At 48.8% G+C, this 27952-nt stretch overlaps 2 protein-coding genes across 2 annotated transcripts in view; both read right to left on the bottom strand.

Annotated features, from left to right (window-relative positions):
• The window catches only part of LOC135915170 (uncharacterized), a 70136-nt gene that overhangs the window by 28005 nt on the left and 14179 nt on the right, over window positions 1–27952 (bottom strand). The gene's annotated exons all lie outside the window — the stretch shown is intronic.
• On the bottom strand, window positions 627–19669 carry LOC139048798 (uncharacterized). The gene is made up of 3 exons (XM_070523454.1): window positions 19636–19669; window positions 2793–4665; window positions 627–1036 (listed from the first exon to the last, which is right to left on the bottom strand). Exons 2-3 carry the CDS (start codon window positions 4658–4660, stop codon window positions 757–759), a joined length of 2148 nt encoding a protein of 715 aa, XP_070379555.1. The 5' UTR covers window positions 4661–4665; window positions 19636–19669; the 3' UTR covers window positions 627–756.

The following is a 27952-nucleotide window of genomic DNA, read 5'->3' as shown; positions in this document are numbered from 1 at the left end:
AAAGCCGAGTGTTCTTGCGGTCACAGCAATTAGAACCCGAACTAATGTCCTCCTTGTCAACAGCAGAAGGCCTATCCACTCAGCCAATGCAGCGCTTCCAAATAAAAAGTGCAAAGGCGGATAACTTGAAAGCTTATAACGCCAAGGCATAATGAAAAGAGAACAAGATGCATTAAGCCAGCAGTACTTATAGGAATACTTAGTACAACTGTCAAAATAGTGAAAGAAGTTTAACGAACCGTTAGTGTAATTTAACTCGGGTATGCAAAGGACAAAAATGTAGCCATCATTTAAAACACCCACTCAAGGGTATGTTATCAGAATATAATGTTTTCGGTTACCGAACTAAACGAAAAATTAAAACTTCTATGTTTTTTCAGATTGAAAGCTGTCAAAAGTAGAAAGGCTGCACAGAATCATACAACATGCACTAGTTTTCACACATCTGCGCAAAAATAGGCCGGAGCAATGTGAATCACTCCGTAAAGAAATTAACGATGGCATGATATACCATTCCCTTGGAGCAAATTGTAAAAACGAAATGAACGTTCAGCGGGGGAACTAGCGATGCGCTTAAGTATCCGGGTGGATGTCTTGAGCAAAGACACCGTTTCCGATTTGCGACATGCACACATACACACACTTTAATTGCTTAGAAAAAAACTTGGTGCACCATTTTACACCGGAGACCCCGTACGGAACCGCGAACTCGGTAATTTTAGCCTAGTTGGGTTCCCGCTGGGGCCCAAGTGGTCGTCAGTCGCGGACGTCGTCGAGACTGACGTAGCGCCTCACGCTACGCCAGCAGTAGTCGTTGAGGTCGTCCAGTTGCGTAGACCCGTCGTCTCTCGGGTGACACGTGACTCTCTCCCTCACGACGCCCGTGATTCTCATGAAGTCGTGAAGGCCTTCGAAAGTCCGGACAGCGGCTCGCATCGCGTCCGACGCCTCGGCCTCACTGACGGCCGTCAGTTCGGCGACCTCCGCGACGAGCGCTGGGTGGTGCACGACTCGCTCGAGGGCCGCGGCGAGACGCCTGTCGAAAAACGTACACGGTTCAATAATTTACACTCCTAGGATCGGGATATTTCCTCGTCATTGACAGAAATGGGAATGAAACGGGGGTCTAACGCTGAGTTAGGAGCTACGATACACGATCGGCTATGCGCACAAGACTGCTTGTATTTAAGGTCTGCTACCGCGAACACCACTGTGCTCCAAGGAAAACTAAAACGATTTGTGTTTATTCAGTACTGCCCTTGGAGCGCACATTTCTACTGTAGAAATTAAATGTCACTTAAGCAAAAAACTAATTAGTACATAATTATTGTATATTAGAAAGCGATTCCCTGAGCTATGCAGTAATGTAAACTCCCTGCAGTGCGTCAGCAACGTAACTATATATAGACGTCGTGTTAGGTTTCCCGCGCCTAACTCAGACTTCTTGTGCATCGAAACTTTCTTGTGATCTGCGCAGCGTTCACGACACACCAACAAAAGGACAGGAAAGGATGTGCACAGTCAGCCCACATATATCTTCCGACACTGCAAACATCAGAAAAAGCAGACGTGTCGCATCGCCTTGAAAATCGTAGAAGGAAACCATTAAATGTGTACCCTTGCTGGGACATGTGTGTACCCTCATTGTGTATGTGTACCCTCGTTGTCATTTATGGAAAGGCGTGGCTGGCTAGCGCAGCCATCCCCTTCCTCCCGATATCTAAGGCATCCAGCACGCGTGCAAGTTGTGGTCGATGGTGAGAAAACAGCATTGTGCCTTCAAATAATGGCGAGCGGGTACATTCACTGCAGTGAGCGCCAAGGAACAAAGGTTTATCGTGGGATGGACAGTGGGCGCTGCTGTTCTTTGCGTCTAAGATTCGCGCGGCTTCCACTCTGTCCCGTATATTCTTTGCCCTAACAGAAGGGAATTTTGTTTGCAATACCTATCTCACGTTCCAAGAATTTCAACACGTCTTTAAAACCCCATTATACGTTTCCTCTCTCCCACCGAACTTTTCGTTTGTCACTGCGTGGACATCCGCAACCTTATTCCGTGGGCGATGAAAAATCGTCCGCTTCGTATCGCTCTTATATTACGTTATAGGCCGTGAGCCTGCCTATCTGCATAGGTAATGACGGCACAACTACCATTACTCTGTCAACTCGTGTTTACTGAGCACTGCGCAAATCACAAGATGAAAACGTACCAACGTTTTCAGTTTCCAATTCTATTGAACTGAGCTGGTGGTCAATGCGGGGGTTTGACGAAGTCAGCTGCGAACATTATGTGTTCACACGAAAAGTATCAGTTGATCATTCATTTAAAGTTTAGAATATCAAATGTGTCCTTAGCTTTTTGTATAATAATGATATTTTAATGCATTAGTTGTATTTCACCGTACTGCTGTCCTTACACGGACAAGACGCGCAGAAGGAGACTGGACACGGCATCGACCGGCTAATAACAAGCCCGAGACTTAGGGTCCCGGATGCCACATTCCCGCGCACTCTCATACCACACCGAACCTCAGGGATCGCGATAAAGCACAATTTCGTTGAATTCGATGGTTGTGTCGCGACTGGCCACAGTACGATTTATACTGTTAGCACAGTTTAATTAGCACTGCCACATATGGACTTCTATTTTAACCGATCTACCGTACTGAAGGCAAGTCGCAAATGTTCAGACGAACCTCGTAGCTTATGTCATAACTATTGGTTGTGGCGAAGCGATAGGTGAAGCAGCGAATTGATCTCTGCCGTGATAGCGGAGACAACTATACACTCACTTGTCGCAGTTGAACCCAGGCCGGAAATATGATGCGAGCGCCACGAGGCTCTGGTTACGGCGCGTCACTTCTTGGACACGAAACCACGTCTCTTCCATGCATACGGGGATCATGAAGTCGAGCAAAACGTAGTTCTTCTCGATGTCCACGGAGAATTGTCGCAGAAAGAGCGTGGCACTACCCGCCGCCCGAAAGGAAAATCGCCGGATGCTCCTGCTGGACTTCACTGCATCGGCCAGCATTTCGGCGTCCGCGTTTCCAACGCAGAGTGGCTGCAGATCCAGGACTTTTATGCTCCCGTTTTTTAATAGTCCTTCAAATATGGGCGTCCAGTGTAGGTTATCCGCACGCTGCGCAACTTGGTACGCGTAAACTTTCAGCTTAAGCACCCGCAGTGCGGTCGTCGAGCCTATGTAGTGTCCGAGAGCTGACGCTAGCGCTCCGTCGTAGTACGATGCGTCAATGTTTAGTATCGCCGTGGTGATGTGGCTCAAGGTGGGCAGCGTCTGCGCAATGGTACGAAGCGTTTCGTGCCCCGCTGCATCTAAAGAACTCGCGATGACGTCTGAGAACGCCCTACATTGCAGGATCTCACAGTTGCCCCGGTAATAATTCCCTGCGGACATGTTTTCAAAGAACACCTTTCCTTCAACTCCAGTTTCCATTACAGCCTTACAAAGACCCTGTACATTATAGGCACTTGCGAAGGGTACTCTTATCGTCACCTTTTTTGGGCGTCTTTTGCTTCGCAAGGCCAAGAAAAAGCTCTCCCATTGCTTTGAATTCCATATATAGGATGATAGGGTAAGTTCCTCCACTCTTTCGTTCTCCATTAACGAAACCAGCAAGCTGTTCAAAGTAATTCCCAGCTCGACAAGAAGATAGCGGCTTTCAAAACTAACTTCTAAGCTTAAGAACACCCTGTCTTGTTGAAGTATCTTCGTCAAAAGCGTTGAACTCTCTGCACAAAAGACAACGTGTTTGAAGTGTGCCGCGGAGATCCTCTTGTTTTCTAAAAGACCGAAGAGAACTTCCCGGATACTGTTCCTTGGGTATCTACCATAGCCAGAGACGCAAAGTTTCCTTAACGCGCTCGTGTTAGTGAGGTATTCCCTGAACGGACTGGTGTTGTCACGCCGACGAGCTGTCGCGACGACGCCGTTAAGGGAGATGTCCACGATGGTGGAGTTTCCCGAAAGGGCCGTCAAAAACATGATTACATCTTTTCCTACGATGGGCAAGTTTCCAATGTGCAGTACTTTCAGTGACTGTGTTGTGCGAACGAGAATCGACAACGCGGACGCAAACGTTTCTCTGCACTGTGAACCCGTGTTGCATGCAAGCTCTTCGAGGCGCGTCATAGAGGAGATGGCCATGCAGATGTCCTTGTGCGGTCCCAAGCTGCTTGTCTCTCGCAGATTCAACTTTTTCACGGATGTGTTTTGTTGGAAGGCAGCGCAAAGCAGCCCTTCATAAATATTCAGCCTACCGCAACTCAACTCGACCTCCGTGATGCAACGATGCCGCGTCAAGAGCCAGTAGAGCAGGGTGGCGGCGCGATGGAGATTTTCGACGGAGTGGTCTCGTACGAACGTGCCATCGATGATCGTCACAGCGAGGTGACCAGGCGTCCTGGGCACTTGTTTTATTTCTATCTTCGCCTGGCACAATACTTCATTCCATCCGGACAGGCTGCTGAGGATTTGACAGGATCGGCCCTCGGCTGCTGTGCAAGGCATGCGGTAGTTGATGACAGTTCCCGTGAAGGTACTGACGAGACAGTCGAGGTCTGCAAGATGAATCCTGTATTGGTGCAGGGGCTCCGCCGATGAAGCTGCCGTGACATCTGGGTCTGCGAAGTCCGTCATGACAACTGCGTTTCAAGGAGATAAATGACGTTTCAAAGACTGCTCGATGCTAGCATTCAAAGCCATGTGTCATTGTCGAGCAATGCAACTCTCAACGGTGCACATAAATATGCGTTTAGCCACAAATATAGTAGCACTGTAGCGACTAGCTGAAGCTTGACCAGCCAGTCGACAGCCATTTCAATACGATCCCTAATTAGTAGTACGGTGTTCTTGCTGTAGAATGCAAGAGCAAAAGAATGCCGATAAGGGAGGTGCGTAGTCGCGTATTGTGAGCGAAACATCGATCTGCCATGGACGACATAACTGTTTTACTCAAGATGCGCACCTGACCTGTTTCGGTGCTGAAGGGAAACTGTCGAACACGCGCCGTGCCCGAGTGTCCGCCATCTAAAGTTCTCACCATTGAAAACGCTGCTCAGCATTCGTGATTGGCAAGAACAGTGGAGGTATAACGCAAAGCTATTCCAAACATTTCTATTACAATTCTGCAATCAGCCCTCCATGATTGGTTAAAATAAATTTTGCGCCACCCCCCCCCCGCCCCACTTCGCTTCCCTGTCAATCGACGACACCAACACCGCCAAAACGCCTCATATGATGTTATAGGTGCAGTCTGATTATGTATGATTAAACCAAACGAAACAAAAATTTCTAACTGGCCACGTTCTTCGCTATTAGCCCTCCGCTATAGGTCAAACGTTTTCGGGCTACGATCACTTCGTTTGTATGTCACGCGATGTCATAAAACCGCGACAACTTACTTACCGCGTCAAAGTAACGCGTACGCGTTAATGACGCATTATTATGCCGAACAAAACTAATTTTTTTCTAAACAGCCGGGCAGTGCCCCATTCTCAAAGAAATAGATTATGGTTGCCAGCCGACCACTCTGGCACTGGCAACTCGCAGCTACTGGGCAGCGTGGATTTATTTACGTATAATAAAAAAAAAGATTCTGCTTGGCAGTATACTGTTATCCAGTCCTTTCAGTACGTACACGGCATCGCTCTGCCAATTTTTCTTTGCTGAGGATCGCTTTTAATAGCATTTTTAACCGTCCGTCGCACACCGCAGCGATTTTCGACCTGCCACCGACACCTAAGTAAGGGGAAGCGGACCAATCACAGACGGCGGCACCACCCTTTTCACCCCTCATCTAGTTACACTGCCCTTAGTCGGCCCCGATGAATCCCTCTCCACCTGAGCTTGCTTCTCACCTCTTGTCAGCCAATTAGATAAGAAATCCTGCTCAATGCAGGTAATGCGATTCGCATTGAAAGCAAAAAAATGTGACCTGCTAAAAACAAGGTACGCGTTTGACTGGGCTTTACAAACAACGCTGCGGGTTACCGCCCGATGTTTGCGTCAGTGCTTACGTAAACTTGACGTGAGGAGATTGGAATAAAAACAGATTGGAATAGTTTTACGTTTTAGGGTCCAGGCTCATTCGGCATGAGATGCCCGACCGTTAACAAAGCGGGTAACCATGTCACCTCACAAATTACGTGAAAATGTGTTCTTGGTCGATAAACATAAACTCTAGATATCTTTAAATTTGCGGTTTAGTAAGCAGGATAGCTTATGAAAAGTTGAAAAAGCAATAAAAAGATACAACAGACGTCATGACTACTCATTTGCAAACAGACCTCGTCCTCAGCGCCCGTGGTGATAAACGCCTTGCTAGTCTTTGCTGCTTTGACAGCAAATGTGTGCGAATACTGAAGTTTCTGGATCGAATCGAGTACGTATGTCCGAGAAAAACGACCACTGGAAGTGCTTTCGAATAATGAATGTTTTCTCGGTTCTGAAGCAACATCAAATACCAAATACGCGTACACTAAATAGAAATTGGGCTTATATACATTAATACGTGCATGTAAAACCGTTCACGGTTAGGCACCCGGACAACTGAGGAACTTACTAGTGATAAACCATTTCTTGCAATTATACGAGGCACCAATGACCGTAAGGAACACGGACTTCTACAGGAATTAAAATTCCGGGAGGAGGGAGGGATGTTTAAATTTTAAGGGGGTGCTTCGATGCCCATGCGGCAGTTGCACTCGCCGTACTTTCTTTCCCGTAGAAATGGTCTTTTGTTTGTACCACAAGCCAAGTATGGACAATGTGCTCCTTCGCGTGCGTGCCCTTCTTTGGGCGCTATTAAACACAATTCCCTGAAGTGCGAAAAACATTGATGCGAATTAAAGTGGTGCCTTGAGAAAAACGAGGTCGTGTGTAGGGTAAACACTGGTAAGGAAACAAAAGAAGAACGTGTAACCAGGAGCACGTTCAATGTCCTGTTCACTGAAAGAAAAATGCCTGATACTACGGCACCCCACATTGTTTTACTCGGAGTGCTGGAGACCAGGTGATACTTGGCAAGTATTAAACCAAAACAAATTCCTACACATAGGCCACCTAAAAGCAAGCCATCCTATATGAGTGACAGGAAATTGTTGAGCAGGAGTTACCTACCCAGTGCGTTAGCTCAGGAACCGGTGCCCTTTGCACCAACCGCGTCTAGACTGCAACACAGTCACTCAAAACAAACCTCCCAGTCATCGTTCTTTGCCCTGCAAGACTCCAATAAGCGTTTTCATTCCTTACGTATTCCAAACAAAGGGATATTCGACCACCTCTAACTGCGAGTTCTCGAATCAGATAAGAATCGAACAGCAGCAACTACTTCATTCGTATTCGAAGTTTCTAATCCTCGAGCACGTTTACAGGTGAGTATTTACGTAAGTGCACCACCATGACAGCCACCGCCACTTGCTGGCGCAGCCGCTGACAATCACAAAAATCACGACTAGCACAGTCCACGAAAATGGGGACAATAGGCAACAAGTGTAAATGTGGCTGTTATACTTGCTCACAAATGTCATTTGGTTAAAACGCACAGATCATGCGAAAATGTGGGCTTCTTCATTTAAGTCGGCTGGTGCAAACTCAAAGGAGTCAGAGATGTTGTCGCTGGTGGTGCAACCAAGGCGTGACTTCGCCACAAGAAGTCCTTCGATAATCTATTCGCTTCTGCTAAATCTCCTGCGCTTTGACACCAAACTACCCTTGCCCACCTTATCATTTTTCGGTGGCAAACAATGCTAAAAACGACACAGTAGAAGAAAACAAAGTACAGCGCGCTGAGTTGTGTTTTCCTGCTCTGGCCCGTTTTAGCCCTTTTCTATCTAAAGCATGAACAATTTACCTTACCTTGTAATGTTATTGCATCTGGTCCTATTTGCCTCTAAAACATAAGCAATGAACTTTACTTTCTGGTATTATTGCATCTAGCCATGTTTGCCTCTTAAACGTAGGCCATTTACCTTAACAAATTGTGTTATTAAGTGCACCCTTGTTTGCCTCTAAAACATAAACAGTTTACTTCACCTTGCGGTGTTATTGCATCACATCATTGCGTTAACGAACGGGGCTTGACCCAAACTCTATTTGATAAAACCGAGAAACGCATCGCCGCTCGTGGACGTACTGAGCTTTAGTGCCAGTGTACACAGATGTTCCTTCTTTTTGTTCGCAATCCTAGCCCGCTCCAGCTAAAAAGCGTGGAAACTAGCAGCCATGGATTGCACATACATTGAGAGCTGCGGCCAGTCAGGCCAACATCGACTGTCACGGGCGCGTTGCAGTGCTTTTCGAGTGGTTTTCTACTAGTGTGGTCGTGCCTATACATCTTATTCTGGCTCGCATCATAGAAAGCTATGCAACTTCCACGTAGCAGGCGATAGCAATAATACCCACGAGTTTTTTCATTTTTTTTTCTCAGGCTCCCATGCATTCGTCTGGAAACTAAAGTTTTAAACATCTTCACTGTAATAACCAGTGCTTTGACGGAACCCTATACTGGCACTGGGGACTTCGACAACAACATGCACTTCGTAGCGAAGCAGACGATGAGATGGTTGAAGGATGTTCAGTGGAGGAAATGTTGGAGCAATAACCCGAGAACAACAGCGCAGTAACAGGGCATGTGAAACACAAAACACTCAACACAGCAGCTGAGGTTTTTCGTTCTTCATTGGTATTGCTACTGAGCTCTTCTTGTTAAAATATCGCTGAAACATCTACCATAATTTTGCACTCTTGTTCCTTACACAGCACCGCATTTAACCGTACAGTTTTTAAATCGAAGCTTCCTTTGCCTTTTCCATCGAATTTCCCGCTGCTGCTGTCGCTGTCTTGCACGCCGCATCGAAAGGTGCTTGAGAGCAGGTGGTAGGAGCGCAGGAAAGAGCAATAGGCGATGTCAGAAACCATGCTCCGTCTAGGGCAAGCATTGCCACAATGCCCTCTGGAGCTCCCTGGGAGTCACCACAATGCCCTCTGCCCGGAAAAGCATTGGGGAGACTGCAGTGTTTGCCTCTGTGTTCACGCGCCACAGTCCGGAGAGGGAGCAGAGAGAGGAAGCAGAGAATGGGTAGAACCAGAATGTTCTACCCATTCAGTGAACGAAACGAGTGGACAACTTTGACACTCTTCGCTCGTGGCAGATCGCCGACCCGACGTGGGGCAGGGGCAATGCGACGTCACAAAATATGCGTGGTGGTCGGCGGAAACGTGCATGGAAAGGCTATACCACAACATGTTGCAGCAGCTGAGATACGGTGCGGTACGTTTCTTATGTTTCTGAAGAATAAACATCGCGCGAATTTGCCATGTGGGGTATTGACACAGGGCGTACAGACGCAAAGCTGCAGTAAAGCCATAGTAAATCATCACGGCGACAAAACTACACTACGCCAGCGGTCGCCCAACAAGTCGAATCTTCTGCACCTGACGCAGTACCTGATAGTGGGTATGACGTATCTCGAAGTGGCAGGTTCGATCCCGACCTCAGCGGCCGCGTTTAAAGGAGGATAAATTCAAGAACACTCGTGTACTTAGATATAGATATAGATATAGATATAGATATAGATATAGATATAGATATAGATATAGATAAAGATGTACGCTACAAAACCCTACGTGGTCCAAATTAATGCAGAGTTCCCAACTGTGGCGGGCTTGATGATCGTAGAGCACAACGATTTAGTTAAAGTTTAACGCTTCTGCCATGATGCGATGCACTCAGTGAGGCAATGACGGTGCTAATCTTTTTACAGGCTGTAAACAAAAGCCTAAAACAACGACTCAAGCAAGCGCGTCTTTTCTTTCTGCTTACTACCAGGACAAAGAGATGTGAACACCAGAGGAACATCACCTGACCACTCCCGTATTGGCCTAAGCGCTCAATATATTTGAACATTCACCATCGACGTCACTGTCAAATAACGCAAAATATTGCAGAAAGCTTCGCTCACAGCTATTCCCAGGGTGCGTGGGATCTGCACAACTTTTACTCATAGAGTAAACCACCTATCCAGTGTACATTCAGATCAATCACCATTTACAATAAGCGCTGGACTGGTTAGCGAAAAGCGTGTCCTTGATGGTCGCATTCGGCGTGCTCCAAGCATGACGCATTTCACATCTTTTTCATGCCCGTTTTTATTGCGAGATGAACAGTCCCAACACAAAGGCACAGAGGCATGTGTCACGAGCTCAACTGGCCTAAATTTTTTTCACAACAATGACCCCGAGTTTGTCGGGGTCACCGCGCAAGCGCAACCTGCTCCCTTGCTCATTTTCTTCCTTCTGATTGTTAGCTGGCTCCTATGCACGGTAATGCACTTTGTCTTTGGGTGGTGCTCGTTTGATTGGCTCTCCATTCTACGCAAGGATACACCCAGCACGACAGCCAGCTCTACTCCTGCGAAGCGCCATTTGCAACAGCGTGTAGTACAATACCTGAGTGGTGAATGATGGTATATGTTACCTTGCGTGCCCCACTTCTGTTCTGCTTAGTTCGCAGAACGCACAGTGAAACGCGTTTGCTTGAATCGCAGTTGTGCGCCATGGTTCCTAACCTCCGCGAAGATAGGCATTCTCATTTCCTCACACGGCACACCACATCGTGGCAGAAGTTTTAAACTTTAATTCGATTGTGGAGTTGTACTTCCTAAAACCACGATTAGCATATGAGGCATGGTGTAGTGGCGAGCTCCAAGTTAGTTTCTACACGCTGGTTTTCTTCAACGTGCACCTAAACCTAAGTACACGACCGTTTTTGCATTTCGCCCCCGTAGAAATGCAGCTGCGCCGGTCGGGATCGATCCCCCGACATCTATACTCGCGGACAACTATCTGTGGTATGAAAGGAAAGCTGCGGAGGCAAAGCGCGCATAAGTGAGAGCGCTAATGAAAAGAGTCCCGTGTTTTAACCGACGCTTGTTTAGGCCGGGGAAGATTATACATGAACACTTTATTAACATCAGTTAAATTAGACAGAACACACCACTGAGCGTGTTGCGCGCCTGGGGAAACGTGAAACCGTTGCACGTGCAAGCTGCGCTGATTCAATACTGTTCCAAGCCAAGCAGCCAAAAGCACTGTGAAACGCTGCCGTACTACTTGGCGCTGTAACGCATGTGCAGCATCGACGCACCCGTAGACTTCCCTTGGTAGCCACAGAAAGTTGCCCGCGAGTATAGCAACGCAATAAGCGAAACACTACCGCGGTGGGCATAGAAGTGTTGACTTGACGTGCAACCGCTTCTGTAGCGTCGCCTAGACACTACCGTGCTTTAATGTGTCTCGGCGTGTACATGTCCAGCGTCAATTGTCCGCTTGACGAATTTCCATGATATACTTTTATAGAAATAGCAGAAACGTACCGTACCGTGAATTTAAATTTATCGACTTTGTCCGCAACCGCTCTCGTGCCTAGTAATCACGTTTCTTTAACTTCTTACGTCGCCTTTTCCCTCTCCCTCCTTCCTTGGCAGTGTTGTGATCCACTCGTTTTATGGCCTGCGTCGGATCTACATACTCTCAGCCTTCTTTCCCTGCCTCGTCTCTACCATTCTATCTGCCTGCCCTCTGGAGTGCTGCTCGTTAGTACGAAGTTTAGCTCCGCAGTATCTACAATGCTTTTTTTGGAGGGAGGTCACGGATAGATACAGCAATCGAGAAGGCATTGTGGCGGCGCGATATAAAGGTTCAGGCGAGTTTCTCGCGTCACCTTTCTTCTTTGCTGCGCCGCTGTCATGTTTATACGCGCTCTGAATCACCTCCCGACGCGGCATGCAGAGCGACAGCAGCAGTCGAAAAGTCGAAGGAAGAGGCAAAGAAAACTTCACTTTGCAAACGATCATCGAATATCGAATACGTTCTTATTTTCAGAGAAAGTGGAATATAAATGCTGCCTACAGTTTCTTTCAGCAAAAAAATAACCTCGTTTATTTACCTTATTTAACACAAGTAATGACCTTCTCATATACACGCCTGCACAAGTGAGGAGGCTGTGAATGATCGAGAAACAACTCAACGGTGATCATGTGTGGCGCAGCATCACAAGGACAGTAATAAAACACAAAACGGCAAGTGCAGTACCACAGCATTGTACATCGCAATATATGAATGCAAATATCGTCCCATTGTAGAAACAGTTATTGAGAAAACACATTCGTATGCTGCCTAAGGGCGAGGTACCATTCTTCCATGACAGCTCATTATTGAGCAAGCGTTAGTTGCTCCATGGGTTTTCACAACGATGGCTCTGCGCAACAAACCACGGCTACCCTGCTGCGGAATCATTCGCAACAGCCACCGCTTCGGTATGTGCTTCCGCCTGTAGACTCTAATAAAAGTTTTTCTGTCTCATAATCATACAGAAATACACGTTATAAAAAGTCATATAGTGAATTCAGGAATCGCATGGTAAACAAACAGCGAAGACTGTACGATTCCTAGGCGAAGTTTCGAATATTCAGACACCACTGTAAAAACCTATCCCTAAATTTGACACGGGTATACGACGCGTCCTCATACTCTCTTCTAGTCCGGCAGCGGTTGCACATGGCGCGGCCCCACCTGGGAGGTAATATGCGGCGGGTGCAAAGGTACAGACAGACAGACAGACAAAGAACTTTAATAGCAAGGCCCTGAGACGCTTTGCCCTAGGGCAGAGCTGCGGGCCGCTCCCACGTGGGGACTGGTAGGCCGAGCCTAACCGCCGCATCGTGGGCTCTCTGGACAGCCCAAGTTTGATGTGCATATTCCGAGCTCCGGATGGCAGAGCTCCACTCTTGTTCTGTGATGCGATTGGGTCCCTGTAACGAGGGGCATCGCCAGAGCATGTGTTCGAGATTGCTAACAGCCCCACAGTCGGGGCAAGTAGAGCTGAAAGCCTCTGGAGTGATCATGTGAAAAAGGGCCAGGTTCGGATAGCACTGCGTCTGAAGCATGCGTAAAGTGGACGCCAGAGGTCTAGCCAGTTTGCAGTGAGGGGGAGGGTAAGTCCTCCTACCCAGGTGATAGTGCATAGTAATTTCGCTGAAAGTAGTGAGAGTGTCCCGAAACTCGAGAACCCCAGAGTCTGAGCTCAATCTTGCTCCCGCGCGGTGGGTTAGTGCGCGCGCTTGGGAGTGGGCAATGTCATTAAGATTGGGAAACGAGTCAAGCTGGGGGTCGAGGTGAGCCGGAAACCACGTGATGGTGTGCGGAGAGATTATCTTGTTCTTGAGAATCTTGTGAGCCTCCTCAGCGATGGATCCTGAAGCGAAAGCCCTGACCGCCGATCTCGAATCAGTGAATATTTGTGATCTGCTGTTGTCTAGGAGTGCTATAGCAACTGCGACCTGCTCCGCTCTGGTTGGTGTTGAGCACTTCAGGGAAGCCGCATTCACTATCTGTCCGTTGTGATCAACGAGGGCAATGGCGAAGTTAGACGACTGTCCATATTGGGCTGCGTCGACAAAACATGCCGAGTAAGGATCGTCTTTGGTACGCTTGAGGAGGGCGAGGGCTCTTGCCCTGCGTCTGCCTACGTTGTGTCGAGGATGAACATTACGGGGAAACGGTGCAACTCGTATGTTGTTCCTTTGATTGTCTGATATTTCATATTTCCGCTCTTCCATGAGGATAGGGTTGATCCCAAGAACTGCCAGGATCTTCTTTCCAGCCGGGGTACAGGATAGACGGGCCAGTTGGGCTGACTCCTGGGCCTCGATTATCTCGTCCAAGGTGTTGTGCACTCCTAGTTGCATAAGGAGGTCCGTGCTCGCCCGTAACGGAATGCCTAGTACTTTTTTAATACTTTTTCTGATGAGAGTGTTTAATCGTTTTTTCTCGGAGTTATACCAGTTGTGCATGGCGGCCACATAAACAATATGACTCATGAGGAAGGCGTGGAACAACCGGAGGAGGTTGTCTTCCTTTAAGCCTCCATGCCTATTCGAGACTCTGTTGATGAGTCTCATCATGTTCTCAGTCTTGGCTGTCAGCCTGTTGAGCGTAGTATTATTACTGCCATTCGATTCGATGAACATGCCAAGGACCCGAATGGTGTCTACTCTGGGGATGGTACAGCCGCTTTTAGTGTGGAGTTTGATGTTTATTTCAGACAACGGTTTCCATCCTCTAGGTTTGGGGCCTCTCCTGACTGGCCTGTAGAGGAGGAGCTCAGACTTGCTCGGGGAGCATCTAAGCCCCGTATTTTCCAGGTACAGCTCTGTTTGATCTACAGCCTCCTGTAAGCCTAATTCAACAGCTCCCTCGCTTCCTCCGGTGCACCAGATTGTGATGTCATCAGCGTAGAGCGTATGATTGATCCCTTCTATGTTGGAGAGTCTTTGCGATAATTTCGTCATGGCGATGTTAAAAAGCAGTGGTGAGACTACCGCACCTTGTGGCGTGCCTCTGGGGCCCAAACTGAAATTGTCGGACTTGAGGTCACCGATTTTGAGCGTGGCCTTGCGATCCCGTAGGAACGAGCTGATGTATCTGTGGAAGGCGTCTCCCAAATTGAGCTCTGAGATGGAGTTCAGAATGTGAGCATGGGATACATTATCAAAGGCTTTCTCTAGGTCTAAGCCTAGGATGCCTCTTATATCTCTTGTGGTGTTGTCAATGATTTGACATTTGATGAGTTTCATGACGTCTTGCGTTGACAGGGCCGGACGAAAGCCGATCATGTTGTACGGAAACAATCCTTGTTTCTCGATGTGCTTAGAAATTCGATTGTGTATGACATGTTCCGCTACTTTCCCCACGCAGGACGTGAGGGAAATGGGTCTGAGGTTTGAGAGACTCGGGGGTCTTCCAGGCTTTGGAATGAGGATGACCGAGGCCATTTTCCAGGACTCCGGGACAACCCCTCGTTCCCATATTCCATTAATCTCCTCTGTCAACCATTCTATAGAGCAGTCGTCCAGGTTTCGGAGGGCGCGGTTGGGGATGCCATCAGGACCAGGGGCAGACCTGCCATTTAGATGCTGGAGAGCTTCCCTTACCTCGCATGCCTTGAAGGGGTTATCTAGCTCGGGGCAAGATGAGCCTTTGTAGGGGGGATAGTCTTCGTCACTCGAGTTGCCCAGTGGCAGATACTTGCGAGCTAATCTGTCGAGTACGGTCTGCAATGTCTCTGATTGTGATGCCTGGTGTAGAACCTTCGCTATCACTTGTCTTTGGTTTGACTTGGTATTGGTATCATCCAGCAGATGCTTGAGTAGGTTCCATTTAGCTCCAACTCTCATCTGGCCATCCACAGAATTGCAGACCTCATCCCACTGTTGTCTGCTCAAGGTTTGGCAGTGATCTTCTATAGTTCTGTTGAGCTCCGCGATCTTTTTTCGGAGCCTTCGGTTGAGTTTCTGCCCTTTCCATCGTTTCAAAAGTGACGTCTTCGCTTCTAGAAGATGAGCGAGGCGGCTGTCCATCCTGTCCACCTCCAGTTCAGTCTGGATTTTCTTTGTCGCCGCGCTGATGTCCTCCTTTAACTGTTCAGCCCACTGCTCGAGGCTAAGTGCTGAGTCATGCGTTTGTGCTCGCTCTTCCCGAATCTTGCGAAAGTAATCCCAATCTGTAATAATGAACTCTTTGAGGTCCCCGCTTTTCACGTTGACGCAGGTGGCCAGGATGTTGTGATCACTGCCAAGGTCAACTTGGAGGTTGGACCAAGATGCCGATTCCACATTCCGTATGAAAAAGAGATCGGGTGTGGTATCCCTAGAGCAGGAGTTGCCAATCCTGGTCGGAAAAGCCGGATCTGTTATAAGCGTGAGGTGATTATTGACTGTAGTTTGCCATAGGTCAACGCCCTTGCGGTTAGCTTGTTGGTACCCCCATGCTGGATGCGGAGCGTTGAAGTCTCCGGCCACCAGGAGTGGAAATGTCTTGGCCTTGCTTGTAGCCCTGTTAATAATTGCCGCGAATCTTTGCCTGAGGTCTTTGGGAGTACTGTATATGTTAAGTATAAAGATACTTGTCTTGAATGGTCCGCTGGGGATTATTTCAACAAGCGAGTGTTCAACCTTATTGGATTGCAGATTCAGATCGTGGGCTATGAACGCACATTTGTTCGAGACTAATGTGCTTATTCCCCTCTTCCCATCAGCATATTGGGTATGCGATTTATAGCCTGGAAGGGTGACCTTATCCGTGAGCGTTTCTTGTAATAATATTACATGTGGCTTTTCCGAGTGGGTCCGAATGAACTGTTGGAGGACGTTCCTTTTACGATGGAATCCCCTACAGTTCCACTGCCAGATGTTAATTACTTTGTGATGTGCCGCCATGGTGGGACGTAGTAGATAGCTAGTATTAGAAAATGCTGCGGAGCGCAGCCGCTGCCGACCTTTCAGTGTCGGTGTCATTCACTTTTTCCAACGGTGTAACTGAAGCCATTGTAGAAACGTGGCGTTCCAGATTATCGCATCTGATTCCTAGTGCTTTGACCGCCTCCGCAAGTTTGTCAATAGCAATTTGGACTTTTTCGAGGGATTCATCAATTTTATCTATCGTTTTTTCTAATTTTCGAACGCTGGCGCTCTTGTCTGAGGCATGAACTGCCAGCGCCCTCTTTTTGGGTAAACCATTGGCAGTCGGTTCCGCTACGGGTATCTCCATGGGCGTTTCTACAGCAGAGGCCTCACTGGGTTGAACTGACTCTCGCTTGCTGGCTTGCTTGCTGGCAGTCGGTTCCGCTACGGGGATCTCCATGGGCGTTTCTACTGCAGGGGCCTGACTGGGTTGAACTGACTCTCGCTTGCTGGCTTTCTTTAGCTCTGCAATTTCTGCTTTGAGCTGCTCCATAGCGTATTTTAACGAAGCATTTTCTCTTTCTAATTGTGCAATCCTGTCCTGCTCTGGCGATTGACCCCCCGTTACCTTTTTCGGTGATTCCTTGACCCGGTCAGCCCATGTGGTACCACGATGAGCAGGCTCCTGAATCTGAACTGCAGGTCCCCTGGAACGAGAGTGGCCTCTGGAGCGGGAGCGGGTCCCGGGGACCTTGCGGCCTCTGGAAGACGAGCGTTCCGTCGAGCGACCCCTAGAAGGGACACGGTCCTGGTAGCCGCTATCCTCGCCGCCAGGGTCTCGGGATCGGCTCCTGGATCTGTGCGAGCTGCTGAGGGCCGGCTTGAGAGGCATTGGCGACCCAGTTGGTTGTTTGGATTGGTCGCGGTTGCGCCGTTCTCTTCTCCGTTGCCTAACTACAAACGGAATTTGGAACCTTTGCTTGCAGGATCTGTCAGCCGTGAGATGAGGGCCTCCGCAAAGGGTGCACTTCGGTGTACATTCGTGCTTATCGTCCGGGTTGCTCGCACCACAGCCGCGGCAGATGGCATTTTCAGGGGCTGGGCAAACGTCAGCTCTATGGCCAAGCTTTCCACATGCATAGCAAACGTCAGTTTGTCTGCGATAGAGTGAGCATTTGATTAAACTGGGACCGCATTTTACGTAGTCCGGGACTTTGAGTCCATCAAACAGGATGACTACAGTGCTTGTGTTCTTGATTCGTCTCACCTCGAGGGCGCTTGGGTTCTTGGGTTGAATGATAAGGCGTTTGAGCTCCTCTCGATCGATGGTGGGATCAATGTCACGAATAACTCCCTTGCATGAGTTTTCGGGGCCGCGATATATGTACTAACTTCGTAGCTTGCTTGTCCAATGAGTAAAGCTTTCACATCGGCGTAGGCCATGGCGTTGCGTTTTGATGGCGTGCTTGCCACCAATATGTTTTGCACCACGTTCGGACAGATAATATCCTCCGCCGTATCCGCCTCCGTAAGTCTAGCAGCGGTAGTGAGGGCTTGGGCAACTCTGAAGTGGCCCATCTTCTTGATGTCCAGTCCTCCACGGGGACGGATTATGATTCGAACATGCTCTTTCGGTAGGCGAGGCAATCTCGAAGCAGTCGTTAGCCGTGTCTTGACACTCGCCGTAGCCTGGCTTTTATTCCCGCCACGACGCATGTCGGTGACTGGGCCGCCCTGCCCGAGCGGGTCCTGGATGATGGGTTTTCGTTTGTGTAATGCCGTGGTCCACCCAGCGCTTTCATTGACTTCGTCGGGAGAGATATCCTCACCGTCAACGGTGATTTGCATAGCTGTAGACATCGTGGCTTGAGCGTGCGGAACCGCGCTGAGCTCGCCCACCAAGCCTCTGCCGGGCAGAGGTCGCACAGAAAGGTCCTCGAGCGATTGGGAAAATGTCCACCCACCGTTGAAAACTTGGTATCGGTGGAATCCTTGCAACTTTAGCCGTCGAATGGTGCCGACATCTTCACGATTGAAGCAAGTTCTCGGCCTTAATCATGTAGAGAAGCAGGAGAAGCAGATACTGACGCACGCTCTCGTTTCTTCTTCTTCTTCCTCCGGGTGCAAAGGTAGACGAGCAGAAATGGCTTGTGTCTCCGTGTGCGCAAATGTTCTCGAGTGCCTACAGCGTTCGTGTATAATCTCAAGTTTCGGAGAACGCGTTGAAGCTACAGAAGCAGCAGGAAGCGTTCGCTCGCTGCTGCGGCCGTTCTTCATCGCACCAGCGTTCTGACAGCGAGTCCCTGCGCTCTGTGCGCGTGCACGGCAGCGCTAATTTTACGCGCATGCGTCAATGGCCAGCTTGCGAAATCGCCGGTGTTTGTCTGAAGCCGCAAATCAAGCGAACGGAGAGGGCGCTTGGGCCTACGTGCCGGCTCCGGTTTGTCCCTAAATTTCATCTGCACATTTAATTAATACTATGGGCAACGACAACGCGGTAATCTGCGGATAGAAGTCCTTAAGCGTCATTCGTACTCTTTAAACTAACACGTTTAACACAAAGTCTGACACGCATAAACCTGAAATTGCGCTGCTGTGATGCTTGCTACTAATGAATAACGGCAGCATATAACCGAACATAGAAAGCGATCGTTGCAGCTCAACAAATCTTCAACATTGTCATCCACACTAACCGTTGAGCTGCGTGTCGTGTTCTCCTAACAGGTGACCGCTTCAGCTCCATGCGTGATGACCCGCATCGCCGCACGGCAACGTATACACCACCAAACAAATGTAAGTGCGAGGGATTTAACAGAGCGCAAGAAACTTAACCGTGAAAGCTCATAGCGCAGTTACCTATATTAGGCACACAGGGAAGCTACACGCCTTATCCCTAAGGCATTGTAATCTGGTTGACATCCCACAAAAGATTCATGGATTATTTTCAAGTGTGAGTTGAAACCCTCGTGTTCATCAGGGATCGTGTTCTCTGTCATTCAATTTCATGAAGTAATCACTTTCGTGTGATCTCGCGACAGCCAACGTGTCAGCGCCTATTCGCTGCAGCGTTTCTATCACTGTTCCATGTACGCTCTCTTAGCGCAGCGCCAGGCAAGCTATCGTCCAAAAACCCCGGCACATCATATTTAATGCCATGATATCTAATAAAATGTAAGTGATTGTGTCCGTATAAGTGGGCTACCCAGAACATCACCGTCAAAAGCTAGGGTTCTCGCTGCACTGTAATTATGGTATGTCCACTCATAAGCTTGGTTGGTCGCTTGGTCCTCAGTGAAGTGGACCGACCAAACATGGGACAGACTAAGAATCGGATCTCGGCAGAAGCCGAGAAAATAATTTTCAGGAACTCACCCAGTAGTCCTGCGTGCCTGTTTGCTTGATTGTGTTGCCTATAGAGCTTGTGGCTCCTACCCACTACGGCGGTTTATTCCAATTTAATATGAAAAATAAAATATCAGTGCTTCACTCGACTTGGGGCTGTGGCAAGTGAAATTGTCTGTTAAAATAAATACAATAGTAGAAAAAACGGCTAATCATTCATTGAAATACTACGAGGGCACCAAAGCGCTTCTTATGAGTTGTGAATGCGAAGGCATTATTGTCCAATTGAACGCGGCTGAGCCGTCCTTCGAGTTTTGCGTGGCGTGTAATGTTTTTGAGTTTTGCTGGGACGTATGTTATCGAGTCTTGCGATTCAATTGGTGAGGGTTATTTTTTACAGCGAAGGTGTTTATGCTGACCCTGTGCCATCCTTGTCGGAGTTTGCTAAAACTATCAACATCAGCAATGGTTCGAACGTCGTCGTCTTCTTCCGCAGCTTAAACCACAGGTGGCTCCTTGACGCCCCTTGTATGCTCACCACGCGAAGCATTCCAAATCGAAAATGAGGAGAAAGAAAGGTGAAACCAAATATTCACAATATATACTGCTTACGAAGTTTGACTTGTATGGTGTAACACTCGGTATAACTAACATAGCTTCACTGTTCGATCAACTGCACGAAGTGAAAGGGGCAGTGATTTGTGTGTGTGCGTGTGTGCGCGTGCGTGTGTGTGTGTGTGTGTGCGTGCGTGCGTGCGTGCGTGCGTGCGTGTGTGTGTGTGTGTGTGTGTGTGTGTGTGTGTGTGTGTGTGTGTGTGTGTGTGTGTGTGTGTGTGTGTGTGTGTGTGTGTGTGTGTGTGTGTGTGTGTGTGTGTGTGTGTGTGTGTAATTTCTACGTTCGCAACTTGGACGTAGACTAGAACCATTTGGGCGATATTGCTGAGAAATCAAGGACGCCGCTTGGCAGCGACGTCCCGTGGCCACGAGAGACCGAGGAAGCAGCAGCAGCCACCAAGATTTGCAGGCGCGAGCAGTAGCTAAGCCCCACGGAGGCTAGAGAGAAAGAGAGAATAAATGCCCTTAAACTTCGTAAAGTAGCGACAGTCTCCTCCTCCGCTTTCTTTCCTCCTTGTTTCTCCTCTCTTTCACGCTCCCTCCTCGATCGTGGCGCCGCCTATACCGCTCGAGCGTGGCAACGGCGCCAACGTGAGCTCCTAGCCACTCCGTAGATGCTTCTCTAGCGAAAATCGCTCTGAAGCAAGGCGCAGTGGCCCACGTGATCCTATTAGGCCAATAGCGATGTGGCGTTGTCCTCGGCCAGAGCACGCGAGGAGGAGGCGACATTCTTGAAAGCGTTTCGCTACTTTACGAAGTTTAAGGGCCTTTACACGCGCCGGCTTCCGAGAGCGAGATGGCGCCATCACGCGACTGACTCGCCGGCGACAACCCGTCTCGCACCGAGGCGTTGTGTCGCCGCGGATCTGCTCTATCGAGGCGCGCTGCTGACGTGGCGTCGCGGCGATGGCGTCGAACCCTCACGCAACATCTGGCGCGCCAGTGCTCAGCAGGTGTTCCGATCCGGCCGCTCTACTCCGTCCAGGCGTGCTCTTGACGTGGCGTCGCAGCCAATAGCACTTTAGACGCCGTTTCGTTGCTCTCGGCTTCGACCTTTTCGCTCAATGGGCCATTTGATGCTTTCGCACCAAAAGTACACAAAGAAAGAAAAGAAAATATATGGTAAGGTATGAAGAACTTTATTGAGTCCTGAAAATCAACACTAGGTTGACGCGGGCCGCTCCCTCGTTGTGACTGTCAGGCAGAGCCCTTCAGCCACATGGTGGACTTCTGGACTGTCCGTAATCGGTCAGAGAGTGATTCACTGTGTAGCATTTGCCGCCATCATTCTTGTTCTTTGTTACAGTCTGCGAAGACCGCGGGGCACTGCCAAAGCATGTGGTCAAGAGTAATGATGCCATTGCGCTTATTACAATTGGTTTGAGTTTCCCTCTCAGGATAGATCTTCTTAATAAAATCTGGACTTGGGTATGTCCTTGTCTGTAGCAAACGTAACGGGACCGCTTGGGTTCTGCAATGCCACACGGTTCTTACCATGTGCCATTGGGTATTTCCTTCTGCTTACATAATGGTGCTTCGTGATTTAGTTATATGTTAATAATCGATCCCTGTGTTCCGCGGGTGAAGTGTAAGTTCCTGGGTCTTGAAGGGCACGGCTAGGAAGTCCTCGCGCTGCTTCATTTGACACCTCATTGAAGTTTCTCCGAGTTCGGACTCCCCCCCCCCCTCTCCTTATGTGCAGAAAACCAGCAGATTTCGATCATCTCACTGTTGAACTTCTCTAGTAACGTTGTTGCTATCCGTGCCACATATCCGTTAGTAAAGCTGCGCATGGCTGTTCTAGAGTCGCTGTAAATATGTGCCCACCGATTAGCCCGGATGGCTAAGGCGATCGCTAGTTGTTCTGGTACTGTTGCGCGTTTGGTATAGACGGTCATGGTATCCCGTGTGTTATCTTGTGTGTATGCAACAATGGAGGTATACGCACCTTTATTTTTAACCCACGCAGCGTCAACGAAAACAGCCTGCCGCTCATGTTGATCTATGTCTTTAGGGTTTGCCTTGATCCTTGCCTTCCGTCTCTCATGTCAATAATTCTCCTTTGTTGGTGTGGTGGTTAATTTCTACGCCTATTTCTTAAAGTTGCGCCTTCCACGTCGTGTCCATATTAGTCTCTCCTGGTGGCCCACCTGTTGAGCCTCAGTTATTTTTTATAGTGTGTTATTCAGCTCTAGGCGCCGTAAGCTATCATTTGTCGTGCTGATTGGAAGTCCTAGCGCCGCCTTTATAAGTCATCTGATTAAAGCGTTTAGCTTGTTCTTATCAGCCTGTGTCCATTGCAGCATGCCTGCCACGTACGAGAAGTGGCAAAAGGCGAATGCATGTACCAATCTTATGGCACTGTCTTCTCCTAGCCCCGTATGCTTGTTGAAAATTCTACGCAGAAGCCTAATGACTTCTTCTGACTTGTTAGAGATATGTCATATCATCCTGCAAATAGATCCATTCGCTTGCAGGAGAAGTCCTAGCACTCTAATAGCATCCACCTGCCTGATCGGCTCTCCATTCTTGGCGCATATGTCAATGCGGGGTTCTTCAGCTAAATCTCGGCCTGCGCACGTACAACTACGTCCGAGACTTCCTCACGGGAAGAACCGCTCGCATGCGATTGGGACAACTACAGTCAGAGCAAATCAACATCGGCAGCTCGGGCACGCCGCAGGGCTCGGTGATCTCGCCAATGTTCTTCAACCTCGTTCTGCTGGGGCTACCCGACCGATTGTTTCAAATCGAAGGACTGCATCACACGCTATACGCGGATGATATTACGATCTGGACGACAACGGGCAGCGACGGAGCGATCGATCAACGTTTACAGCAGGCCATCCAATGCGTAGAAAACTACCTCATGGGCACGGGACTCGCCTGCTCGGCCGAAAAATCCCAACTGCTCCTATATAGACCAGTCAGAAAGGGGCGCCCACCTAAATGCTACACTCCCCTGGAAAAGCAAAAGATCCAATTAACGGCATCAAACGGCCTACCCATCCCGATAGTAGAGAAAATCCGGATACTAGGAATGATGATAGAGCATAAGGGTGGCAATGGCGAAGCACTTCGCAAGATAACGGCAAAGGCCACCATCACGATGCAGCTCAATCGACGCATCACCAACAAACACGCGGGCATGCGCGAAGGCAGCGTCATCCGACTCATACAAGCCTTCGTCATTTCTCAGATATGGTACACGGCAGCGTTTCACAACTGGACGGTTGCGGAAAAAAACAAGCTCAACGCGCTCATACGCAAGGCGTAAAAATGTGCGTTGGGACTTGCGCCTGGAGTTAGCACCACCAAGCTCTTTGAACTAGGCCAACACAATACGCTCGAAGAACTCGTGGAGGCGCAACAAGTGTCCCAACTTGAACGCCTATCCAAGACCCGCCCGGGCAGACACGTGCTTGAATATCTCGGCATCACATACCACTCGCAGCACGGCGTCGAAGTAGACATTCCAAGACCCATACGCGAGCAACTATACGTACCCCAATAGCCTCGCAACATGCACCCCCAACACCACACAGGGAGGCGTAAAGCCAGGGCAAAACACATGACCAAAAGTTACTCTAATGACAAAGAGGCGGACTTCACGGACGCAGCCCGCTATCGAGACACGAAGAGTTTCGTGGCGGCAGTCACTAGCCACCGAGGCAACCACCTCACGAGCGTTACCGTGAACACGGCACATGCCGAAGCGGCCATAGCACTGGCCCTCACACAAACCAAAGCTACATACGTGATCTGCGACTCGCAAACGGCAATTCGCAATTTTGCAAATGGGCGCATCTCGCAAGAGGCGTATCAGATACTCTAGCGACATCCCATACACCAGGGAGAGGCCGACGTTGATAACCGAAGGCATTTGCTATGAATCCCGGCACACACTGGAATGAGCACCCCAAGCGAAGCGGCTCACGGCGTTGCTCGAGGCCTGACTCACCGAGCAGCATCGGAGGAAGAGCCCCCGCGGGGTACTGCAAACGTCATGGCATGGGAGGATCGTATGATCAGTTTTCACGACATCACGGCACACTACCAATTATAAAGACGCATATACCCATTCCCTCACGCTAGGTTAGACAGGACGCAAGCAGTACACTTCAGACAATTACAAACAGAGTCTTACAGAAACCCCAGACTCATTCACGCCATGTATCCCGAAATGTACACTACAAACAGACGCACGTCATGTGGCGAGACTGCCACACTAAATCACATGTTATGGGAGTGTCGGGACCTAACAAACAAGTCGGGCAGTGCCGACCCCTACGTCTCTTCCACCGCCAGCCTCCGGTCACGCTGGTTGACCACACTGCTCAGCTCTGACCTGACAGCACAACTCTGGGCCATCCAGTGAGCCGAGGAAGCCGCTTCGAGACAAGGTCTCGGAACCGCGTCAGCGGCGGGTGCCCAGACCCACTTAAAAGACGCCGGGCTTAAATCTTGTTGATTTGAAATAAAAGTTTACGCTCCTCTGGAATATACAATTTAAACATTTTTGAAGTTTACAAAAAATTCTTGCACAGCGGAGCAAACATCCTTGTGGCTGCTTGCTTATATATTCCTGACGCTATGGCTCTAATGGGGGATTGGCCAAGAGAGATAGAGAGAGATAAACTTCAATGAAAGAATAATCAGAATAATCGCTAATGGCAGGGGCCCCGAGTTCAGGGCTCCGCTGGCTCTTGCCTTCTTCTCAGCTCTCTGGATGAGCTTGAGCTGGTTGTTGAGGGCCGAGCTGGACAGCAGTGCCTCCCATTGATTTCTCGTGGTGTTCGTGTCGGGGTGTTCTATATTGTGTACCGTGCACTCCCAAGTAATGAGGTGTAGGGTTGGTGTAGCCCCGCACCACGGGCTCTCTGTAGGGTGTGGCCAGTGGCGTAGCCACTGCCCTCAATCTACAGAGACGAATGTACCGTAGTACCGTCTATGGTAACAAAATGTACCACGGTACCGTCTATGAGTGTTTCCGAAGCGGCGCTGTTCCGTCATGGGAATGATGGTATATGTGTCTACGAGGCTTGTGTTAGCTGGTGTTGTAAGAGGCTTCGTCAAAAACATAGATATAGCTACACTATGGATACGGATAAGGCCCGCTGACACTTTTTTACGTATCATATAATTGTACATGCAATAACAAGTTCTCATAGTTTAAAAAACGTGTTTTTGAGTAATAATAAAGCTCAAACAGCTTTTTATATACGTGCTGTTTTAGTAGAAAATGAATCATTCTGACAGACAGGCGCGTCTTCAAGGTGTCCTCGCTCTCTGAGAGCGACGCCAGTCCTAAGTCAGAATATACCGGCCTTCCCATGCATACTACAGCGCAGCCGCGCCAGATTTTTCTCTAATTAATATAGTGAGAAACTCTATGACGATGAGTGACATGCAGCGAATTTGTAGTTGTTCTCAAGGATTGGCTTATACTAACTACGAGAGATTAGCCAAGAAGCAGGCGGTATTGCCAGTTTTATTATTAAGCTCGTAACCAAAATAAAGGTTAGCATATCAAGGCGTAATTTCTGGGACGCACGTGCTCCCTAATTGTTTTCTTAGTTGACCTTTAAAAGATGCGCGCGCTCACTCATAATTAAATTGTTGCCACGCGACGCGCCTGCCGCGCCAGGCTTCTCATGTTCTGGCTTGCACGAGCTTATTCCGCCTTTTCAGGGCATGCATCCATGGTGTACTCATAACAGCATCAATCCTGTCTGCTGGGGGGCCAAGGTTAAAAGCCGACCATCGAACGTTCCTATTTATTAATTAATGCGTTGGCTTTCTCAGGGTGTTTCATGTACTTTCTGGGAGCCAATTAAGTATTTATGTTTGCACGCGTACTAACCGTTTTCCCGCCTACATGGGTCTCTGGACAACCCGTGGTCGAATGGTTAGCGCATTTGGCTGCTGCGCGGAGAGAGGAGGGTTCGAAACTGACCATCGGGACGATTTGGGTCACTGAGTATCGGGAACTGTGTGCATATATTTAAAAGAGGCTCTTCAACAAGCCTCGTTCACGACAATATGGGTCGCTGTAGATGCGGGACTGCGTAGATGCCGCTGTTGGACGACATTCTTTGAGACCGACTTGGAGGATTGGCTATGCGCCACTCTGTCTGTTCTGGCCTTCAACAAACATATTTGACGTCATTGGGTCACTGGGAAGGTGTCAGTAGGTGCGCCCTGCTTCGCTATGGACGTCCTTGACGTTAACTTGGGTATAATTAGGTATGCGCAACCGGGCATGTGCTGCTCTAGGAATACGAAAAAGAACCCTGAAATTTCTCCTATGCTGAGTGGGATCGAATCCCTGTCACAGGGGCTCCTCAAGGACAGCAACACGACAGACGTGCAGGCTGCACTACAAATTCACACGGTGTGTGTGTGGGAGAACATTTATTGGAATGAGGTCCGGAGGCTCGACTTCTTAAGCCAAGGCGGGCTGCTCCCACGTTGGCACTGTCAGGCCAAGCCTTTCAGCGACATCATGGGCCCTCTGGACGGCCCTTAGTTGTTCCTGAAACAATGGGCTTTGTATCCTTTTCTCCCACTGTGTCCATTCTTCAACGAGGTTGGGGAGAGTCGCGGGGCACCCCGTCAGCATATGTTTGATTCCAATGATGCCATTACAATCGTTGCAGTCCATCCTAATCTCCCTCTCTGGACATATTTTATTAATGGTGTACGGTGTGGGATATGTACTTGTTTGCAATAAGCGCAGTGAGACTGCCTGAGGCCTGTTCAGTTTTGAATGTGGCAATGGGAATTGCCTGCGTCCTAAATAGTAGTGTTTGGTAATGTCATTGTATGTTATTAAGTGATCTCTAGATTCCCTGGCTTGACGGTGAACGGCTCGGTTGTGACTGTCACGGTTAGCAAGTCCTCGTGCCAAGTCATGAGCAACCTCATTGAGGTTTATCCTAGTCTCGTCCACTTTTCCCATATCCGCAGGAAACCATCGAATTTCAGTTCTCATAATCCCAATGTTTTCAAAAAGATTCGCTGCGACACCAGCTACGTAGCCTTTATCGAAACACTTTATAGCGGATTTCGAATCACTGTAAATGCAGGCCCACTTATTACTCCTGATGGCTAGAGCAATTGCCACTTGTTCCGCCGCCATGGTGTCCTTGGTAAAAATAGTGATAGCATGTTGCACCTTCCCTTGATAATTTGAGATAATTGCCGTATATGCTTCTTTACCTTTCACCCAGGCTGCATCAACTACAGCTGCCAATTTGTTCTGCTGTTCTATTTCCTGTAAGAGTGCTTTAGCTCTTGCCTTTCTCCTTTCGACATTATATTCTGGATGCATGTTTCTGGGCAGAGGGTTGGTTCTGATCTTGTTCCTAACGTAAGTCCTTAATTCTACTTCAGCCTCTATTGGGCTCCTTGATGTATTCAGTTCTGCACCTCGTGCCTGTAGTATGTTCCTGCCTGCTCGTGATTTTGTCAATTTTTCGTGTTGCGCTAGCTGTTGAGCCTCCGCGATTTCTTCCATTGTGTTGTGCACCCCTAGAATCAAAGTTTGTCAATTGCAGTGTTACTGGGTATCCCTAGGGCTACATTAACGAGCTTCCTGAGCATCGCAGCAAGTTTGTTAAGTTCTGCCTGCTTCCATTTGAATAATCCAGCCACATAAGTGAAGTGACAGAGAGCAAAGGCGTGTATTAGCCTCAAAGCGCTGTCCTCTCCTTAGTCTCTGTGTCTATTG

The sequence above is a fragment of the Dermacentor albipictus genome, chromosome 8, assembly GCF_038994185.2.
Source record: "Dermacentor albipictus isolate Rhodes 1998 colony chromosome 8, USDA_Dalb.pri_finalv2, whole genome shotgun sequence".
Lineage (NCBI taxonomy): Eukaryota > Metazoa > Arthropoda > Arachnida > Ixodida > Ixodidae > Dermacentor > Dermacentor albipictus.
This window is presented reverse-complemented; position numbering and strand designations above follow the sequence as displayed.